The sequence below is a fragment of the Neodiprion fabricii genome, chromosome 2, assembly GCF_021155785.1.
Source record: "Neodiprion fabricii isolate iyNeoFabr1 chromosome 2, iyNeoFabr1.1, whole genome shotgun sequence".
In the NCBI taxonomy this organism is placed as follows: domain Eukaryota; kingdom Metazoa; phylum Arthropoda; class Insecta; order Hymenoptera; family Diprionidae; genus Neodiprion; species Neodiprion fabricii.
Window position 1 is genome coordinate 31700867 of NC_060240.1, and position 23022 is coordinate 31723888.

General features: G+C 34.2%; 2 protein-coding genes across 10 annotated transcripts; one reads left to right on the forward strand and one right to left on the reverse strand.

The window, feature by feature from the left end:
- Positions 1–2887: 2887 nt before the first annotated feature.
- LOC124177021 (disks large-associated protein 5-like) lies at positions 2888–8786 on the reverse strand. 2 transcript variants are annotated; one of them, XM_046559030.1, is made up of 7 exons: positions 8683–8786; positions 8315–8565; positions 5891–7845; positions 5481–5574; positions 4647–4812; positions 3308–4552; positions 2888–3122 (listed from the first exon to the last, which is right to left on the reverse strand). In XM_046559030.1, exons 1-5 carry the CDS (start codon positions 8751–8753, stop codon positions 4703–4705), a joined length of 2481 nt encoding a protein of 826 aa, XP_046414986.1. In that variant the 5' UTR covers positions 8754–8786; the 3' UTR covers positions 2888–3122; positions 3308–4552; positions 4647–4702. The 2 variants fall into 2 exon arrangements, with proteins under 2 accessions (XP_046414986.1, XP_046414987.1); XM_046559031.1 differs by having other exon boundaries at positions 5903–7845; positions 8683–8783.
- Positions 4036–21999, forward strand: LOC124177023 (GTPase-activating protein skywalker). 8 transcript variants are annotated; one of them, XM_046559040.1, is made up of 12 exons: positions 4036–4056; positions 12408–12869; positions 13571–13759; positions 13988–14112; positions 14723–14869; positions 15075–15209; positions 15334–15549; positions 16781–16810; positions 18309–18395; positions 20375–20533; positions 20740–20969; positions 21186–21999. In XM_046559040.1, exons 2-12 carry the CDS (start codon positions 12503–12505, stop codon positions 21325–21327), a joined length of 1827 nt encoding a protein of 608 aa, XP_046414996.1. In that variant the 5' UTR covers positions 4036–4056; positions 12408–12502; the 3' UTR covers positions 21328–21999. The 8 variants fall into 8 exon arrangements, with proteins under 8 accessions (XP_046414996.1, XP_046414994.1, XP_046414998.1 ...); XM_046559038.1 differs by lacking the exon at positions 4036–4056 and adding an exon at positions 8992–9614; XM_046559039.1 differs by lacking the exon at positions 4036–4056 and adding an exon at positions 9685–10072.
- The last annotated feature ends 1023 nt before the right edge of the window (positions 22000–23022 follow it).

Consider the following 23022-nt stretch of genomic DNA (forward strand, 5'->3'; position numbering starts at 1 on the left):
CTATTTTTAATCTGTGTAACGTGATCTGATAAGTGTTTGCTGGGAAACTAATACTCTATAATAATTTTAAAAAATCGTAACATAAGTACAAGGAAAAAAGAAGTTATTGAAATAAGAACAGTGTCCAAACATTGAAGGTGAACTTCGTGCCTCGAGTTTTTATTATCTTGTGCAACTTTATCTTTAGTGATCTTGATCCCATCTCTGTGTGGAATGTCATTTTTCTATTGTTTGTTTGCTGATTTTCGGAGACTGTTTAATTATATTCTTAGCAAGTTTGTTAAGTCGGTTCATGCAGCCAGCTATAGTACACAAAGTGAGAGTGAGCGTGAAATTAAGTGATTATTTTATTAGTTTGAAAAAGACGCAGATGCCGATTGAGATTCTAGAGAATTTTTCCAGAAGTTCTAGATATTTAAGGTTTTTTTCACAGATTATTCGGCACGCCTTTTTTCCGCGTAAATTATTCACGGGCATCGGACAGGCTTTCTGCATGACGGTTGATACGACGAATTTATCAATCGCGCCATTTGCGCATCGATTTGGTGAACGGTATTTGAAGAATGAAGCTCGCTTGATGTGCTGAGTCTTCAGCTCTTCAGTCAATCTTGTTACGAATGACCAGACTTTCACATTTGACCGCGTCTTTTGCGCGTTGACTTGATACTTTTCGGTTCTGAGATAAAGCGCGGCATTTGAAAGCCAGCGCTCGACGTGCGAGGATGAAAATCTAGGAGTATACAGTAATAGTGAAAAATTTTGCCTTAAGTACACAGTGCATAAATAAGCGTATTAATGGTCGTATTATTTTCTGTCTCAGGGTAAAATACCAATTATTTCGCTCATACATTGACATGAGAAATACAGAGCGTTCAGTCGGGCAAAATATATACTTCAATAACTCTCAGCAGAAAATTAATATTTTTTTCTGGTACACAATTGACATACTATAAAAAAAAATTATTACCATTGATACCATATAATCGAATTAAAGACTATTGCCGCGAATTTCATGTTGGGCTCGACATCACTCTTAGTATCTTGTATTGTGGTATAAGAAAATCCTTCCACCAATTTTCAGATTATGACAGGTGAGGCTTTCAAAAAATATTTCATCCTTCTACAATGAAAATGCACGTGCAAAGGATTTTTAGCAGTGGTAGGCACAATTTTTTTCGAACGATTACTTACACATACATTTTCATTGCAGGATGTTGAAATTTTATTACATAACTTATACTACCATAATCCCAAAATTGGTGGATGAATTTTCTCGTAAGAGTTTATTTAATGATTGAAAAACTGTTTTGTGATCACAATTTCACCAAAGTATCCCCTCAACATCCACACACTTCAAATCAGAAAAACTTTGATCAAGAATGTTACCTGATGTATTCGGAAACGATTGAAAATTTAAAGGAATTGGAAGACAATATTAATGATAAGTTTTCTCCTACTTTTTCTTTTTCTAAATAATTACTGGGTCGTTTTCCGTCCTAGAGGTAAATACCCATGTTTGATAGTAGTTATTGTTCCCACCCTCAGTTTACCACTTTTGAATGTTCATCAGATTCTGAACTTGGCATGGATGGCAAGTGGCATCACCTTATGAGGTGAAGACTTGCATATATGGAGATTCGAACTCAATCAGCAAGCAGTCTTTTCACCAATAATAATAAATCTATGACCATCCATAACAAATCAATCATCGTTATTTCATAATAAACAGACAGCGAATGATACCAACCAAGAAATGATAAATAAACGACTCATATCATAAAATGTACGAAAATAATCGCACCAAATATGTATGAAGTACGAAATAAAGTAAAGCATATAGTTCCATGCCGTCAAGTAGGCCTGCTCTGAATACCAAACTGAAAAGAAAAACACGATACCTTACCCCTTGTGGTGGTATGAAAAGAGCACATGTAATTCATTCAATTTAATAAATTTATCATTGGTTCAAATTGTCCATATTAAATGATCCATTTTTTGATAAATGTACAAATACTATAAATATTTTTATTTAATATATGTTTGCGTATGAATATAAATTAATGGTTTCATGTGCTCAAACCCTTCCTAACGCATCTTGGGACTTTGCATTCAAAATGGCCAGTTTTTATAAGTATTTGTAAAAAGTACTGAAATCTGCATTAGGCAGGTCGTATCTTCATAAATGATAATTGTGAATGTTGTGTGTAATTGCCTTTTTTCAATTTTGTGGTACACAGATACTATACAACTAAGCATAGGTGACGTAATGTTTTACAAAGTTCAATCTAGGTTTACTTGTTTCAAATTCAGTTTCATTGGAAAATGAAGAGATACCACCTAATTGTTTCCTCTACTTAAAGCACGTGAAGAATTTTTCATACCAAGATCCAATACAATATATTTTACCACAAGTTGGAAAGCAACCACAAATTCCTTGCCGTCAAAATTTATTGAATTTCTATCAGATAAAAGAGTGAGTATTTGGAGCCAGAAAGTTCACTGTAGAAGCAATTTTAATCCCAATAAACTAACACTCTTGAGAAAAAAAATCAATTTCCAACAGGCACCTAAATTTAGGTGTGGAATGTCATTTTTATATAGAAATTATAATCGAATGTGGACCATCTTGTACCCTTCACTTATGACAAATTAATAACAGTGGTTATATAATTTTTTCATACAAGGCATTGATCGTATTTTGACACCTAATGGAGCTTTTGCAGAAAACAATGTATAATGTTACTCATATTATACAATTTATTGATGAGCATGTGCTTACAGTCATAAATTTAAAATCAACTTACGACATGATCCTGTTATAAAGAAATTGTGTGTAGCGATGAGGTTGAACAGAGTATAAATGCGATAAATTAACAAGTCATTGAAATGCGAATAAACTTAAATTTAATTACATTTGTACAGTTCAATCGGTTAGCCAAACAGTGCAATTGTAAATCAAAATATGCAGGCTAATTCTTGTAGTATTATAAAACTTAAACTAAATTAATGTGAAATAAAGTTGACTTGTTTATGCAGTAATCGGTGGCATCAAATCGACTCCGCGGCATTCGAGAGCGATCCTAACCCCCAAAGCAAAAATAGCAATGCTTTTCACCAGCGACCTGCAATATTATTATCGATGAATTAACAACCACAGAAAACCTTCAAATAACTTCAAGTAAATCATCAAAATGTATCCTTAAGTTAGTTTATCTCACTACAAATAAGACTAGTACTTTGCATACAATATACACCAGAATAACCTTTAAACACAGCATGGTCAAAAATATGCGTTAATAATGCTCACCATTTAAAGGGGTCATCATAAATGCTCTTAACAAATCGGGAAACATTTGCCATCGTTAATCTCAATGTAATCTTCTTTTATTTTGAATTAATCGACTACTGAGCTAAATTGACAAATTTGGATTGCGAGAGGCAGCTAGAAACAGCCAGAAGCCAGCTGATGGGGATGGGCGATGTTTGTCGATTAATCGAAATGATCGATTATTTTCAGCGATGTTTTTCAGCTTTGATTATTCGATGTTCGATGCTATTCCGCAAATATCGATATAAAACATCACCGACGCCAACGCCACTAAAACCGTACTAATATGGCGTAAAAATTCAGATTCAATTTCGTACCACCAACATAGGGTTCGTACCCGCGTTCGTACTTCGTAAGTCATTTTAACCGCTGCAGAGATCACCAGTGGTATAACAGTGTTTTCTGGATATGAGTGATCTGAATAGTGAAGGTATTTATTTCATTCAGTTGGCTATATAAATGTAAAAATCTGCATTTTTTTTAGAATGTTGATACATAGTTTAAGCAGAGGTATAATCTAATTCGCGGTGATTCTCCGCCAGGTAACACTACTATTCTGCAAAATATTCCTCATAAACGGTGAAATATTATTGTTTTATAGTTCAGTAGAGACACGATGATGAGATTACATATTAATAATTTTGTGATTTTTTTGTAGTAAATCCAGGAGCAGGCGATTGGAAACTAGATCTGGCACTCAAACTACTTAACTCCTTAACGCTTTCAAAGTGAGTGTATAATTTTTAATATTGATTGAAAATATATTAATCAAATAACGGATGAACTGGGAAATGGGTAATTTAAAAAAAATTGCTCTACGAGATAATCGATGTTTCGATTCTTTTTTCCAAAATGCATTATTTAGAAATCGAGTTTTATTTCCAACATAGCTCATCCCAGTCAAAAACTCTGCATCACAATACTGCGATAGCCTTTTGCTGCCCATAAAATTCCAGCCAAAGGAGAGCAGCTCCGATACAACAGTTTCTTTCTACTAGCAACTTATCGATTAATATAAGCGCTTCTATTATCTTTGCACTTTCGACGGCCTATCGCCTGTTCAAAAAAATACCCATTAGCTGGCTGACGAGCAATCTATAATCAATGCCCACCGTCGATAGTCTCGGGCCTGATTCTGACTCATTTTTCACTCATGAAAACAAGATTTTCTGTTTAAAGCTGCCTTTTGATTCGTCTAGGTAGCTCATATCACCATTTTTACGACTGAAAAGAGAATCAGAATCAGGCTCCAGATAGCCCCCAAGCGGGCCATTGCACAAAAATACACGTGTATTTCTATATGATGTCAGATACCCACCGAGCAATACCAGATTAATTAAGTCGCCACATATCTTCATAGGTAATTTAAATTTGTTATTGTTTGAAAGTCTTGCGTCTCTCCGATGATTTAGTTATTCGTCGTTTTACGTGCGGAGTCATTGGCTGAACCTGTTCCGAACTCGAACACACCGTACATTCCTCTCCTGTGTAACATAATAGAATTAGGAAATCAAATTTTTCTTTTTCAATGCAAAACTGATTACACAAAAAAGTAAAATGTTATGGGTCAGAGAAAAGCTTGAAACATATGTCGGTAACTGAGCTGTACTCTACCATCTCTCGACTACTGATCTGCATAAATGTGTTTTGTATTCACTGCTTTCATACTACTAAATACAGAAGAGTATTGTTTGGTTACCGATATGCATTTACCGACCACGCACCTCGAAAATCAGTTCCAAAAACCTATTTTATATCAGTCTGCATTACTAAATGAGAAACATGTAAAACGCGAGGATGGACTCTTTCAGGCTCCTCTCTGCACGGGTATTCAAATATTTTTTTCTTGGCATTGACTATGACTCTTTATTGGTCCTGTGTGATATCCTTATCAGCTTAAGAGGATGCCAGAATGAGTCTCTACCAATCGAGTAACATGTCACTTATTTTAACTATTATCAAAGCCTATGCAGCATTGATGCGAAACTGCAACAGTCAGTGCAATCGTTCAACCTTTCTCAGATTTCAGAGCCATTTGTAATGAAAATCTCACGCTATCGGTTGGAAAATTGCGCAAATAAAAAAAGAAACTCAATACAACTAATGCTATCGTTCGTTATTATAATATGTTAAACTCGTCAAAGAACTTTACCTGTGAATTTAACACTTCTTCTGGTAGATCGTCTTAGCTTTGTACTTTTTGGACTTTCCGGTTGTTTGTTCTCTTTTTGGAGCTTACTTGTTTCCTAGATATGAAACAGAAAAGATAGAAATGTTGAAATTACTAACACTTTTGAATACTATTATATCATTAATAAAATAAAATATACTAAATTCGATTTTATTCATTTTTTGAGCAGTATAAAATTATGCATTCAAATAATCTCATGAGACATTGAGTGCAAACGTATTTTTGTTAACTTTTTGAATGGGTTTCACCTAATTAGGAATTTAAAGCAATAAAATTAACGATTCTAGCGAAGAATCCGTTTTGACGATCAAAAATTTGTTTTTGACCATTGAGTAAAAATATAATCTAAGTGATAGTACACCTGTCATTACCATAGGACTTACTCTATCGTAAGAAGTCTCTGCTATATCCGAATGAATGTTTGGAATATCCAGCTTCATTTCCTTGGTAAGTTGTTTCAATACCGATTGACGAGTCGTTCGTGTTACTCTTGCTAGGCCTACAGAATTTTCACTTACTATAATTGAATCTGAAAACTCATTCCTTTCAATTTTGACAATGTTACAATCTTCCAGAGTCCGGAGATTTTTATTCTTTCTACGGTTAGCTTTATCATTGCAAGAAAGTTCAGAACCACTTTGCTCGTGGATTTTTTCAGTACACTGTGTTTCAGAATCTGAATCACTTGAATCGAGGCTCAAAAAATCTAGTCTTTTCTTGACGTCTAGTTCTGCTTCAAGCTTTTTATTGATGCTTTCAGAATCGTGCAAAGTAATACTTGATTCTTTACACAAAGGATCATTACTCTTTGTAAATATTTCTTCATTTCCAGCAAAATTCACTTTATTTTGAGATCTTGTGGTACAGGATGCAGACTTGTGAGATTCTGTTTGCTTCAAAATACTTTTTCCTGGTGTTTGTTGGAAGGTCGAAAACGGGATGAGGGGTTCTGACTCTATTTCCAGTGGCTTGAGAATCTGAGAAACTCCAATTGATCTGAGTGCTGAGCGACGATGTTTAGACTCCTCTGAAAATTTTGGATGAGGTAATGGAGTTGATTTTTGAAGACTTCTTGGAATAACAATTTTCTTTGGACTTTCGACCATGAAAAAACCGCCATCAAATTTTACTGTGGGCAAACCTAACGATTCAACACAGGGTTTGCTGGATTCTGAAATGGTGACAGTTGGTGAATTCTGATTTGCTTGTGATTCCATTTTCATTTTCCTAGCAGCTAAGATCATTTCACGGATAGAACTAGGCTTGGAAGCAACATTCTTCTTAGTTACTGCTACTGGTGGTTTAGTTGCTATTTTTTTTGCTTTGATTTTTTTTTGTTCATCCTCTTGCCAATTTCTCTCTTTCAATTGGTTCAATTTTCCAAATCTGGAATCACAGTCTTCCACTTGCATGTACATCATATCCCAGAAACCTTGCAAGTCGTCACAAGTTACCAATTTTTCTCCCAAACCAGTTTCACATTCGGTTATGAGTTTTCGAAATTGTTTTACCTTTTTGTCGATCAACAAATTTGTTTGACCGATTGCTTGATTTATCATGAGTTGAGCATCTTCTGGGGTATCAGGGGCAGATTTTATCATCATCCAATCCCAACAGAGAGCTTTTAGTCTCATAACTTCTCCGTCTGTGGTTTTTCTAAAATATGATGGCGTTCGCTCTTGGTCTTTTTCAAAAGCTGCAGCAGTTAGTAATTCATTACTGTTTAGTTGCATTGGCACACTATTAGCCACAGTGTTGGCTTGCTGCAGGCGTTTTTGTCTTAAAGCATCTTTTCTTCCTGCATTGACAATATAAGGAGAGAAGAATGTAGGAGTAGCAGTAGTGTCATAATTTTGTTTTGGCCCTTGCAATGCTGCCTGGCCAAACAATGGCAAAGATGTTAAACCGGTTGGTGGTCTAAACTCGTAATTATCCGGTGCAAACGAACTGTCAGGAATAGGAATTGTCTTTTCAACGCTTTTCACATCTTTGTGTATGTTTCTTTGACTGAACACTTTTGTGATTGGTTTTTTATTCCTTAAAACTATGCCAGCATCAGGTGTATGTGCCTTCATACAAGCTTTCGATGCTAGTCTTTTAGCAGTGGCTCTAGTTATTCTAGGTGGTATCGATGATTTGACCAGTTTTGATGTTGGCAGACTTTGGTGTAGGAAAACAGGAGAATTTAGTTTATGGTGACACACTCCAGCACGAAATACTGGCGGTTTCATTGCCTTTTGAATTTTTTTTTGTAAATCTCGTTCTGCCCTCCATCTTGACAATTTCATTCGTCTATCTTCTTCGATGATTTGATCCTTAGCTTCATCTGTTGAAAAATATAAATTTGTTGATGGTAAAATCTTTCCAATGTGTTAGGAGGATTTTAAAGTAAAATAATTTTTTGATAAGAAAATTCTAATACAAAAATGTAGGCACATCATGCTATCTGATATGCTGAAAAATGGGTAAAATTGTGCAATACCCGAGGGCTAAATTTTCTACCTCATCCTAGCGTTATACCGTGCTGTACTTAGAATTATACCATCGGCATTAGGGGTGATCGTGAGCTAAGCTGCATACTTGTTTGAAATGTTATACTTTTATTTGACTAACGCAGGATATAAAACTTTTCAACAGAGCACTTAACACATCAATTGTCCGAACTCAACACTAAGTTTCTAGCTGATTATTTAGAAAAAAGTACCCGCCATGCTTGTAGCATAATGCTATTTGTTTCGTTGACATGGTTCGAAAGAGAAAATGTTACTGAATAGAAAAATGTACTAAAGTATTACCTTGTACGTTTTCAATACATCCGATGCTGGATGTAGCTGGAGAACCTGATCCGATGATTTTTCTATTAACTGCATATACGGCTGAACGACGTTGTTTTCTAGTATTTGCCTTTTCAACAGCTCTTATAATTCTCGACTCTTCCAAATTGCCGAATCCAATAGCTTTTTTTTTGTAGTGAGTTCTAAGGTCTGCCATATCTCGTCTCTTTTGCTCACTTCGTACCCCTCCAGGATTCTTATAACAACAGCAGCTACAGTAATTTCAACCGAAAATTATTTGAAATAGTGTATTATGGGTACATTCGTATAAACAATCTTCTAATTGGCCACGACTTGTGATCAAGCTATGTTTGACAAGAGAATCTTACTTCGTCCATAAAGCACAAATGGCTACAAAGTTGGTAGACATGTCGATAGAAATCACTAGAAATGGTGGCATTTATACACCTGGCGCCACGATCGTACCGTTGCATTCTTACATAATGCTATTGTTATTGGTTGATTCCTCTTGTAAATTCAGATTTATCCTGATTTAATCGAACGACTAAGCAAACTAATAATGCACGGCTTGTCAAGACTACCTTTTAACCTTAAAACGTAATCAATGTACATATACTCTCGTATATTCCACAATAAGCTGTGAAATTGCAGTGTGGCAAGCAGCGAAGAAACGACGAAGACAACTAATTCTACTACCGCTGCGCCTCACACCGGAGCAATTCGCAGTATTCTTCTTCGTGATTTACTATATTCGACCAGTGAGACATCTGTCTGTAATGACAGTATATTTCGATGGTTGAAATATCATGATACTCGGCTCGACTGTTGTTTCATATTCACGATTTGTGGTTCTGTATTTTTGATATCTATAGAGCTGCATTCTACAATTTATCGTTAGCTAGAACAGATAATAATGTACATATAGTAATGCATCTCAGCAGTGGCAGTGCCAATAATCTAGTTCGTCGCATACGCGGGCAAAGTGGAGTTGTTATAATAAGTTAAAAGGCAGTGGGTCAATTTCAGTGAATATTGTAAACAGTTCTCAGGTGACCGCGGGTTACGTGTTGCTAATAATTCGCGTCGGGAGTAACCAGTGTTAGCGCACCTGCGAAAAAAGCTCTTATTAAATCTATAATTGTCGTCTGCGATTAATGTGTTTAAACCGGAGACTGATTTATTAGTTTTCACAACTGTACATGTTCAACGGTAAAGGATATTATAATATAACTAGAGTAGGAACGTTTTTGACGCTGGTCGGTGCACTCCGATTGACTCGGGGAACGATTCGGAACTGGCGGTAAGTGGAGTCTTATTTCTCGGGTCTCTAATTAAACAAAAGTCATTCGATAACTCTGACATTAGTGATGTCGATACAGATTTTAACCAGATCTCGCCTGGTTCATAATCAGAACAACAATAATGTCGGTCTTGGAAGAAGAAAAACACTTTATTGTTAACTATGAACGAAGCTAATACGGGAGCTGTGGGCTGCAGATCGCCTGCGCTTTCCGCTGTTTTTCCGCCGTCCCCGACTCCGCCCTGTTGTTAATATTATCTTATTAATATTTATTCTCTGCTTAATTATCGTTTACATCTCCCGTCAGCCTTCGAGAATGATATCTTAGGTTGTTTCCACCACCTAGTTTCGTATAAATCGCGTATTCCTATCCGGACGTTGTTAAGTGATTTATGTTTGATGTAATAAATGTCAGCCCCTGAACGGGACCCTCCCATTCAACTAAAATATAGATGAAGGTTATCATAATTTCTAATTCCTAATGCGTTCTAACAGTTTCTTGAAGAATTTCTTCACTTAAAATATTACCCTTTAATTTTTTTTTTTTATAATCTTAATTCAACATTCACACATTTTCTATTCCAATTTTAACACATATTGATCATACTCCACTCTGAACTACTCCTTGAAGGAACATACAGTGGGAATCTTATATGAAAATTTCTAATACCTCTTAAAACTTATTACATTGTTTAGTAATTTGAATATAAAATTCCCTCCTATCATCTTTTCTTATCCCGAATCATCCGTGTACTGATATATGCTGAGTCTCCGAAATCTAAAAATTGATTAACTTAAATAAATTTAAAAAAATAAGATGCATCCATGTGCGTATTTTCTTTTGTTGTTTACCTGTGCTGTCCAGTTGTGCTGCATGTATAAATGCCAAGACCAAAAATCACACGCAGGTTCCATTGATTAATCAGCCAAAACTGAGTCTATCAAATATCTCTCTAAAAATTACCTTTGTCATAAATTTACGAAAATTTAAAATACCCAGAGTATTCCAAGGAGTGCAATTACAGTATTGCAGTATACCAGTGTGCACTTTACTTTTGGTAAATATATTTATATAATTCAAGTGCCTTGAGTGGTTCGAAACTACGGTAATAAATATCAGCTGTAGTAAAACACAAGTTGCTTGCGCACCAATGCTCTAATAAAGATACAATAATATATACAGAACCAATAGCCTATAATGGCATTCATAACTACATATGTTTCATTTCTCAGTTAATCATTTTAGTTTACATGCATGAAGGTAAAATAGCATTGGTATCAATCCGTTCAATCACACCACCTAATATCAGTCAGTAGGGAACTTCCTTCCTTGCTTCTCAGATAGTACCTTGGCTAATAATCTAGCACCTAGGGTTGGATTTAAAAGTTCAAAAGTAATTACCGCTATCATATTATTATTAACAATTGAAATATAAGTTATATTTAATTTTCTGCCCGTCAACTGTCTTCGTCTTAAAAATATTCTTAGGTGTTTGAATTCAAATTTGAATGTTACAACTATAGTTGGTGGTACTCTAGTAGGTGACAAAGTATGGATAAAGCTTTAGTAGATGTGAGATTATAATTATGTTTAGCTTATAATTAAACATCGAATACAGATTAGTTCTATTTCTGTTCTCACGTCTGTATTTGCCTCGCTTACTCTTTTCACTTTCCTTCTTGTTCTACCCATCCATTCTCCAGAAGCAGATAATGAACCGATTCAATTCTAGAATGTTTTACCACATGTCACATGCTTTGTTCTGTTCAGCATTTGTGCCTTTGTTCCTTCTTATTTCTATCTCTTTTTATCATCATACTTATTCTTGATCGTTTTCTTATCAAATATAACTGATTTATTCCATTTATTTGTTGTCCAACATCTTTCATGTGAATAATGTGGAGATAGTAACTCAATGTTCATGGAATATTTTTCTTTTAATACTTAACAGATGTAGAAAATTCGTAAATTAAAATATGTTCTTTGATAGCCCCCAAAACTACTATATCAATACATCAAAATGTTACAGGTTCCTAACAAGTTATCATAAAACGTATCAAGTTAAAAGACCGATGAAATTTTTTGAAACCAAGGCGATCTGTTCTCCTAATCCAGATAAGTTATCTCACATGTGATTATTACATCACCGACGAAACTCTTTCCTATTAACTGAATATCAAGCAGTGTACAAGACATTCTTGTTTGCAATTTCTCAATACATCACTGATTTCGCTGTGTCAAGTGTAATAACTCGCACGAAATTAATTTCTTTAATTCAATTGAAATTCTCCATCCTCAAACCAGAAAATTTGCTTTTCTGGCAGGTTGAAATAAAGCATAATATATCTTACAGGTTGTTACTTTTAGCGGGTGCCGCTCTCTAATTCAGTGCCAAGTTAAACTGAGCCTAATAGGCTTGCCAATGACGAATCGTCTTTATAGTTAGAACATCTGAAGTCTAACGCAAAGTTACCACTTTGTTTATACAACCAATGAATAGTTCTTCGGTAGAGTTGATCTAACCTGATAATGTGCTCTCAATTAGCACCTGGGATTGTCGTCAAAAATTTTCAAAAACTACACACCGTGTTCCTTCATCCTCGAGTATTGCCAGACTAACTAGTAATTTATCATTTCTATAACCTGCAAGATACAAGCAGCTCCCACACCCCTTTATTTGGTATCTGCAATTCATGAATGTGCGTATGATTAAAAACATTCGCATGTTACACCAAACTTCTAGATACAAAGATTGAAGGAACCAATTGGCATTCCGCACTTTTTATTTACAGATGAATATTGAGACATCGCAAGATATGACATAGGCAGACATCCATGACTCTGATCCCATTTAAGATGGATAGTTATAATCCGTAGCAGTTTTGCCATGCTGGTCACGCAATCTCTTTCTCCCATGAACAATCTGCCAAATATGTTGTCAGTGTTGGAGGAAGAATCCAATGTCGATATTGACGATGTGTTTCCACCTCATGTCGACACAACAAATATTGTTATTCATCCAGAGTCACCGACCAGCAAAAAACAAGCACTAAAGACTTTCAACGAGGTGAATGTGCTTCTACAGTCAGGGAGGAAGAGAGAGGTCAAATTGATCATAAGAGATAATGCTTGGCCACTCAATAATGGCATCAGAGCACAGTTATGGCCAGCGCTTTGCAACCAGCATACTCACGGCAAGAACATGCTGGATGGATTCTATTGGGACATGGTTAATCAAGTATTTGGCACCACAGGTGAGTTTTCACTTGGCTGCATGATATTACAAATTTTATGTTTCCTATTGTTATCACAATTTGTCAAATTAATTTCATCTAACGACTTGATTTTTCTAAGAACTCATTCACTTTGATGGATCTATATGTGAACGAAGAGATATATTGAGTTTATGACTTAGCAGAAATTATTAATCCCTTAACTGTTGCAAAAAATGTCATGCTTTGATCTTATTTAAAAATATTTACAGATATTTGCCACACTGAATTCTATACTTTTCTGTCTATCACCTTAATGATTTTGTTGAAACCCTAGATTGTTTTCACTTTTATGACTAATTAAAATAAGTACGCATGGTTTGCTTGGTGAACTACTTCAAGTATCGATATTGGATGTGATGCTATCTTCATAACAAACTTGATTACTTCTGGCCACACTGTCGTGAAGTAGATTCTAATTTTGATAAATCGGATTTTAATACTATACTTTTATCGCCTTTCGTTTATCAGTACAACAGATACGGCGTTTGCCAGAACAGACTTTTTTTACAGATTTTTTAAATGTTATAATCATTTTAAGCAAAAACGAATCCTCACTTGTTGAATGCATTGGAAAGTAATTACGCTTTGTTGAAAATAACTCTTACAGTTCGTGAACCTTGAATGCCAATTTGTCAAATGTGTGAACAATTAATGAAAATATGAAATATATAATTTTACAGAATTACCAGAGAAATCCATTATGCTACCACCATTTGTTGATAGTACACATTGTCTCTCTTACAATCTGACGCGTAAGGGTCGAAGCGTGGCAGACAGAGTTGTATCAGTTCTGGGTTTTGCCTGCCCCGATATCACCTTCAGCCCTTCGCTGTATCCAATAACGGCGCTTCTTCTACACTTCATGCCAGGTTGATTATTCTTATCCTCATCATACCATTTAAGAAACACTATAAAAAATTATTTTATTTATTGAAAATACTTTATTAATTAATTTATCTGAGATCTTGATCGTCAGCGTACTTTAAGATGAAGATCTATCAGAAATTGCACTGTACCAAAAGAGAGAGTCTATATTTAATACATATTTGCTTACTTTGTGAAAATTGATACTAAACAATATTTTACATCTTTTGCAGAGGAGGAGTGTTATCATTGTATGGCTAGTTTGGTTGCCGCCAAAGAGAAAATGTTCATCACCCAAACAAAACTTCTCTACGAAGTCACTTGGAAAACTGTTGAGCAAATAACTAAAAAACATGTGGTACGTAACATGTTAATTGAATAATCTCAGCCTTGGACCATTCGAAATCTAATCAATGTTTACTACCGAAAATTGTTGGCAATAGTACCTCATTATGAAAAAGTGGATTGTCAACAAGATTGCATTTATTTAATAATGTTTATTTAACAATCATTTTGCCTCAATTTATTAGACTACTTGTTTGAAAGACATGTTGCGTCTTACAGAAACTAGTACAAAAACGGCATGACTTGAGTCACAACACTTTGCATGCGCATCTTGTTATATTTGTACTGAGAAACATTCTGTTAATTTAAAACCAATAAACAAGTCAGTCGATACTCTAATAATTTTAAATGTCAAGATGGTACTGCCAGGACCAGTATTTACAAATATGACTCCATGAGACAGAAATCTATTACTAAGAGTCAACATTGGATTATTAATTCTGTTGACATTTTATTATTGATTTTATAATTTTCCAACAGTCTCTAAAAATGATGGAGTGCACTGTGATAATCAAATTTTCAACCTTGAAAAAATCACATGATACAATACAAATGAAATTGTTTGTACTACTCACAAAATGATCGAACAAATTTATAGTGTATGAGTATTTTCATTGATTTAGAAATCTGCTGCCGTACATTTGGCAAGGCATTGTTCCGGGTCAAGGGCCGAGAGAATCTACATGGACTGGACTTGGTGGATTCTGCAGCTACTTCCTTTTCAGCATCTAGTCAGGGTTATGGACTGTTTTTTACACGAAGGCATTAAGGTATTGATAAATAAATGGTAAACTATTTTTAGAAACTATAATTAGTATTGAATTTCGTTACAGAAATACTCAACGAATGTATTATATTTAATGTCCAACTTGGTTGCAACTGTAGATTGGAATTGGATCTTGTTTGAATCTTCATTTATTACAATTCATGTGTAATTTCTTGTTATTTTAAAAAAATACATTCTTCTATATTCAGGTCTTCTATCGAGTAGCTATGGCTATAGTTTTGTTATTCTACAAACATTCTTCTGCGCAAAATTCTGAATGGATGAATGAAATTTCCAAAAATGGGATTGACGCAGCTCTATCAAAATTCTGCAGGCAAATTCCAGTAAGTATTATAGATTCTACGGTAATTTGAACGATTTCAATTCAATGTCTGAAATTTTTTCAAGTCCAGTCTTTTGTTGCTAGATCATAATGAACAATATTTCACAGGCTAATCAAATTCACAGGTGACGCCAGCTAAGTTTTTACGAACTGCTTTTGGAGTGCGGGCTCTTAGTTCGGCCTACATTTCCAGAGTTTTTCTACGCACAGAAATGGCTCTCAAGAGTCGCAGTGTATTAGGATCACGGTCCTTGGCAAGGTCGAGGTCAACTGACAATTTGCCTACGAGCCAGTCTCAGGTCAACATTCAAATGATGTCGCACACGCTCACCATAAGAGAGGTATGTTCCAGAAAACCAAATTCCTAAGACTAAGAATGAATCGATTTAATAAATTTATTATTGATAGTTGTAAGAATTTGGGTAACCAAATTTTACAGCTAACAGAGTTCAAAGTCCATCTATGTTCATTTTATGACATAAAGATATTACAAGTTTCTATTGTATCATTATAAACTCGTGGATCTTGTGCGAAGTTTCACTCTCTGTATGAAGGAGCTATTCTTTTACAGTTGGACAAAGTATCCTATCCAACGAACTTTTCCAAAGACCTTCATACCTCTAATGAATACAAAAACACTGCCTTTAGAGTGTGTAACAACTTGTTTGAGGTGGTATGTACACCATCAAAATAGGCTTTAATTCTCATATACATGTACTTTTTCCTCTGGAACACTTCCGATCAGATTGAATACATTTTTCAAGATTGAAGTATAACTCTACTGCACAATGATTTTTGTTGAAGGTACATTTGGCAAGTTTCTAGTTTATTTTTATTATTACAATTTCACAAAAACGAAAAATGACTTGAGTATCAGTTGAGTCGTCAAGCTTCGGGAATTATTTCAACCACATTGAAAGTCGAATAGCGGTATGTATGCAATATGCGTATGCATATCAGCTGAAGAATTACAGCCTGCATGCCTCTTCATTAATTAAAAGCAACAACAATAAGTGTAAAACTTGTCTTTCAAGACTGCATCTAGTTTTTAATTTTTATACTACATATTATATGATATCACTGATACAACCTTTTACCTGAAATTTTTCTCTTGACAAGACTATGATCTCTTTCCATACGGAGTTTTGCTCTAATTTAATTTGGTTTTGGTTTATTGTCTCCTCAAAAGTATAATTTAGACATGCAAATCTTGTTGACCAACGTATGCATACTCTGTTAACGCTCTATATTGTATTTGTCAAATCTTTTTCTGCACCAGGGTCTTTGACAGTGTAATCTGTGGTGTCAGCTATACTAACCACACATTATTTCCTTTGTATTTTACTTTGTAGTAATTCTGAAGTAAGATCAATGTCTTATAGGCTTACCAAGGTTCAGGGACATCGCAAACTGATTATACATTTACAAGAAATACACACATACATTACCAGAATTCGTTGATGTACATTTTTCTATAATTCTATTCATCTCACAAATTAATGTTTGGTAAACACACAACCATTTATCCAAAAAGCGTGCGCAGGTTTTTTCAACTATCAAATTTGTTTTCAGAAAGAGTGCGAAGACACGTACAAAGACAGGGTATTGTATAATTATCTTATTGGAAAATGTGTCTTTAGTTTCATGTGCTACCTTTCTGTCCCTGAACTACCTGTTTTACTCACATTCTCATATGCTCGCTCCTTACCATCGTTTTACTTTGGTTTTTTCATCCCTTTATATTTTCTCACCGGCTTTATTATGGATTTTTGCAGCTACGGCCTTTTGACACAGTCAATTAATAATTATACTTGGGTACAGATCAATAATATGGCAGAATTTTTTTACTCCAGCTTTTAATGTAAAGCTCTGTTTATCTCATTTAAATGCCACTCCAATTTTTTGCTATTGTTATCTCATAATGTTTCTCTTTTATTCTGCGATATTACTTCACTCACACGAATGCAGCCACCAATATTTCGTTTCATCTCGTTGAACATTGATCTCTATTGAGGAATAATTCATTAAATTGAAAGTTCCAGAGTCATTGCATTTTATTGCTTTCAAATTTTATAATTTCAATCGCGATTGTTATATCGCACAAAACATTGTGCACAATTCTTTTAAAAAACCGTGTGTGTACTGCGATTAACATTTCATCCCAATCTGGTACACAAATTTAGTGAAATTGAAACACATTCAGTCACTACAAAATGTGCCAATATTCTACAGCGGACTTAATAAACCTTCCGAAATTCAATCGTATGATTGATGTATAAAAATACACGCAACAATTATCAAAATATTCTTGCCAATGTCAAGCAATATGTGTTTTTTATCCAATCAATATGTTTTTATCCTAAACACTCAACATCTGTAGCATTGGGAAAGTATTCTGGTTTTGACACTGCGACATTCAATAAATACAAATACTCAGGCATGTAATAATCTATAAAATCTTCGTATGAACATACGGCTTAAAAAAAAAAAAAAAATTACTCAATATCTAATTATCCTCTTCACATTATGTTTATTTATAATTTTTTTATTTTTTTTTTTTTCTCGATAAATTGGTTCATTGTGTGTTACCGTAAACATTCAGCATAGGTTTCACAGATGAATATGAATATATTTATTACCTAATGGTCATATGGAGTGAAAACAAGTTGACGTATGTGAAATAGCACGCATGAGTTTTGTAGCATTCAGGTACTTCAAAAATGCACCTAACAAATTCACAGTTGATCCTTCGTATGAAACTACCATGGCAACACAATGCATTCCCTCATACATCTGATTTTTACAAACGTTAAATTCTCACAGTAAATCTGAAGTCTTAAAACTGAAGCTTGGATTTCATTGTGCTGATGCAGTGAGAACGAAAATGTTTTGCTACATTACATCATATTTTAATTCAAGTATTTATAAGTAGTATCATAACTGCTTATCATCAAGTGACACTCTGGTATACCTATTTATTATTGGGCAAAACCAAAACCCAAAAAAGCATGCCATTATGACTGATGGCGTTTGTGTTGTTTTGTGTTGTGCTGCGTTTTGTCGGATGATGACATGATGGAATTAATGGTGGTGGGTGTAGGGAGCACACAGTCCTGGACCGCGCGCTCTCTCCATGGGCGTTTACCCTATTCAAAGTATTCGCTCCCAGATCCTAGATACACCTGACGTAAGTACCTATCGTCGATGACTAATCCAAATGTCAAGGAAATATTTTTGTAGTTGGATTTGTAAAGACTGTAGCATGTCGATATTGTACCCTCGTCGTACGTAGTGCCCAGAGTAAGTATACTTCGTTTATTGATTGCGTTTAGCAAATGTAAAACAAAAAGAATGTGAATACTAGTTCAAGTCTGAAATCATTAGAAGCCAATAAAAATTACTTTTGCATGTATAACGGCGATACTATTAGCAATCGAAACAATTTTTTGCGAAGTATACTTTAATGGCTTGTCTACTCGAGTCCTCAAATTATAATTCAATCTAAATTAAAAGCAGTTAACCATACTTGGATATAACAGCAAGAATTCTTTTTCTCGTAATTCGTATTATTACTCCTGCATTACTTTCGCTGATATAAAAACGAAGATATTTTAATGGATTATGTAGGATTTAAAGATAATTTCAAACGAATGTAGTTCCGTTTTTTTTTCCCCCGTTTTTTAAACATTTTTTTAATTTAATTTCGATGGGTTTGAAGAAAGGAAAATGCGTCAGTTAACAGTCACTCTTCCTATAATACAATATTTCCATGCACAGCAGACCAATCCGGTTATTTCCCTCCTGAGATCCGCCAACATCAATCCATTGTATCACAATCCCTATCACACTGTTTCAAATCGACAAGACCTCACTGTGCGCTGTCTCCTGCACCACCATATGGTTTGTGTACGTTTTGTTTTTCTTTGGCCTCTTATGTATGTTATAATTACCACTATATTTAGGCGTCGTGATTGTTCCGAAGCTGTTACCAGTGCTTGTGATAACCAAATACTTGTAGAATCTATTTTGATTCTATCAAAGCAGGTATATCATTCAAGTACCTCGATGGCAATGTTTATTCATATGGAAAAAAAAAAAATGAAAATAATTTTCATGCAGCTTCGTCAGACAGCAGTTTTTAGCAACATGTTTTGAACTGTACCCTATACGATAAGTTTTTTTATATACTTTCCTTAGATTCATGAATTATTTCCAGTGAATTAACAATTATTTTCTTTAAGTTGGTACAGAATTGTAACAGATTAAGAATTGGGGAATTGATTTGGCCAGAAATTATCACATTCGTCATATCCTAAACATGTAATAATTGCCATTTATAGTTACACATACACAAAGACACCACGACTCCTGCTTCTGCAATTGCAAAACATTGCACGATTCACTCACATATTATTTCATTCTTTGCATTTCTCACACAAATATCGTGATATTTTATTGCAAGTAATTTGAGTATGTTACAGTGTGTTACATGCATGCTAGTTGATTATTTTTGCATAAAAAGCACGAGAATGTTGATATTGTTGTAATATTTATAAAACTCCTTGTATTCTTGTTAACATTATACATAAAACCTTATCTATCTTACATGACAGAAAACTATGTCGTCACAGAAAGGCGCCTCAATGATGTCAAAATTACAGGGTTGGAACAACTACCAAAATTGATTGTTTGTCGTAAAGTAACAGTCAAGATTTTTCTTATCCCTCAGAAAGTCTTGATCTACTTTTAAATACCAAACAAGTTATAATTGGTTTCATACGTCAATATTCAAATTTGCTCTGTATATACTATATAACAACTGTAAGACCTGTAATGTATTAGATTTGTTGAAGTTCACCAAACTAATGTTACACTACCTGTTAAAATCGTTCGATAAATTGATTGAATTTGCCCCCCAACTGTCTATATTTATGCTTTTTAGTTGTACTTTATTTCAAACGAATTAGATTTGTCAGCCAAGCGCATGATATGTCGCTTGTTGTGAATTATCGCATTTTTTTTTCCCCCTAATCTATATATTTTTATTATTTCGTTTAGATTGAAATATTGAATAATATATTAATATTTGTCAAGATATATACGTTCTTGGCAACCAGTGGTTCTATGATATTGGTGTCGATTAATCAATCGATACTTATTTCACAGTTATTCACCCTGTGGTCGTGGCTACCTGTACGGATTACCATGTATCAACCAATTTTATTGTATACAACTGAAGAACATGGTTGTTCACTGACAACCTTTTATGTAAGAGTTGAACAACACGAACCTACGCTGCTTATGATAAAAACATGCAACAACGAGGTAATTAGTAACAAGCCTTTTACGAAAGCAGAAATAATTCTATCAAGTGCAGAATTACATAAAATATGTTTTTTATCTTAAAGTTAAAACGGTTCTAAATCCTGCGTGTATGTGTAGGTTTAATGTTTCGATAAATAAGAAAATGTGTTTAGTAACTTTGATCCTCTGTAGAACATACTTTTTAACTATTTTTCCTTCTTGGTAAGGTTTTTGGCGCTTATTGTTCAACACGGTGGTGCGAGCGCAATTTAAAAGATGACAAAGGACAGAGACAGGCATATTTCGGGACAGGAGAAACATTCCTGTTCAGTTTGTATCCTGAACGAGCTAAATATCCCTGGGTTGGCATGGATTCGTCTCATAATGATCCTAGAGTTCATCATTCTGCCGAATTATTTATGGCTGCTGACACAAAAATGATAACTATCGGCGGCGGGTAATGGAAATAGTTAACTTTTCAATTGTTATGCGCCTTTGGGCATAGGTCTTCTACCATATATGACTAAAATCCGAATGAAAGTCTCGTTTAATTAAATATATTTTGTCTTGAACTGGCAATAATTTACAAAAGGTTGATATAGTTAAATGATAGGATAGAATGGTAATTATTTACTCTTACAATTCTTGTATAATAATTCCATTGATTTCTCAGGGAGGGACAAGCAATATGGATGGACGAAAACATTAGATTTGGGAAAACAGATCGGTGCTCAACGTTCAACAACCCCCCGTTATGTGCCAGCGGTGATTTTGAGATAAGAGTGCTGGAGGTATATGGTTTTGCCGGGGCTTAGTAAGATCGCTATACCGTTTATATCAATTCCCTACTGCCATTAAGCAACTCTCTATGTCTAAACTGTCTTGTCATCGACGTGTCATTTTCGTAAGTTGAGATACTTTAAAAGTATTCTCAGTTTCTGAGAATTAATAATATAGTATTATTACGTGTCTTCTATCGTTATTTATTACATCATAGAAGTCATGTTAGGCGCTAATGGTAATAATTGAGATTACATTGAAGAGAAGTCAGTCATTTTTTTCGATTACCTTCGTGTAATTATTTTCTATAGTTACATTGCTTAGATTTATTATATTATATTGTACACATATATTCATCCTTGTATATACAGACAATTGCAACCTCTCATATTATACCGTCTTATATCATGTTATATTATTGCTGTTATACATCCACAAAAGAAAACTTATGGTCAAGAATAATGAAGATATAAGAAACGGGACAGCATTCGCTTCGACAATAATTAATGTTTAATGACGTTGGTCTGGCGTCGAGTTGATTCACATCACATCAAGTGACTAAGATTACATGAATACTTAATATTCATTGGACCAGACGTATTGTTATAAAAAATGTATAATTACTCTATTATATTATTATCATTACTTTATGTTTATTACAAAAGTTTGTATAAACGTGTCGTTTCATAAAAGTTTATTTAATTAGATATTGTTATTCTTAATTTTAATCGGTTAGTAGAGTTTGTATTTATGTTTAAAGCAAACATATATTATATATACATATATATCTACATATACTTATATATTGTATATATATTTATGTACCGTTTCTTGTACATATTATAAATATTGCCCTGTGTAACATGTTAGTACAATCAAAAACATTGTGATCCATGGCCGATGAGAAATTCATAGCAATGCATGTACCCAGTGAATTATATGGCATGGAGGCTTACGCCACTATTTATAGCGAGACTTTGTATTTTTTCCGTTCACATGAATTTAATGAAATTAATCAAACGATTGATTACTTTTATTGTGGCTATGTCGGCAGTCGAGTTTTAGATTTGTTTCGATTTAGCATCTCTGGGTCCAATAATACTATAACCCGATTGGAAAAATACTAGATCTTATATTCAGGGCACCCTCTACCTCCAGCCACAAATAAGACAAAGTCGTAATGAAAAGTGAACACTATATGATGTACGTACAAAGTACATTTGATATATTATTAAATAATGCCATTAGATTCTACTATACCTCCTTATATACTTCGAGTATGGGAGATTTAGATGAAATATGTTCGGTTTCAAAAAATATTTTTACTTTGGTTGTAAAGACAAATTTTGCTTTAAGGAACCCGTTCATGTACCCAAATTTTATCCCGAAATAATATCTACATAATTGTTTGCTACTCTGCTCTGCAGTACTTGATATTATCATACAGGCGTATATAGGTACGACGTATATAATATCTATCAGATGTATGTTTCATATATTACTTCAAACTATTCACTATTTAGTATAATGTTATAAATATTAGTTTCAAGACATTGTTTGTATTGTATGTATATGTATGTAACAGACGTACGGCATGAGACCGAAATTAAACGCACTTCTAATAGATGATAATTAAAGATTGGCAACTGAAACTATTACGTGGAAGCGATTGACAATAAAATCAGTCGTATTTTTTGCTGGCCGAATCGGAATATAATGTAACGTGAAAT

Bases quoted from the DNA above. Each gene is read 5' to 3' on its own strand.
- LOC124177021 (XM_046559030.1), bottom strand. From the start codon at position 8,753: ATGCCACCATTTCTAGTGATTTCTATCGACATGTCTACCAACTTTGTA. The intron at 7,846-8,314 runs GTAATACTTTAG...ATTTTTCAACAG, and splicing joins ATGTATTGAAAACGTACAAG to ATGAAGCTAAGGATCAAATC. The intron at 4,813-5,480 runs GTAAAGTTCTTT...TATGTTACACAG, and splicing joins AAGAAGTGTTAAATTCACAG to GAGAGGAATGTACGGTGTGT.
- LOC124177023 (XM_046559040.1), top strand. From the start codon at position 12,503: ATGCTGGTCACGCAATCTCTTTCTCCCATGAACAATCTGCCAAATATG. The intron at 14,113-14,722 runs GTACGTAACATG...TCATTGATTTAG, and splicing joins AAATAACTAAAAAACATGTG to AAATCTGCTGCCGTACATTT. The intron at 15,550-16,780 runs GTATGTTCCAGA...ATTTGTTTTCAG, and splicing joins ACACGCTCACCATAAGAGAG to AAAGAGTGCGAAGACACGTA.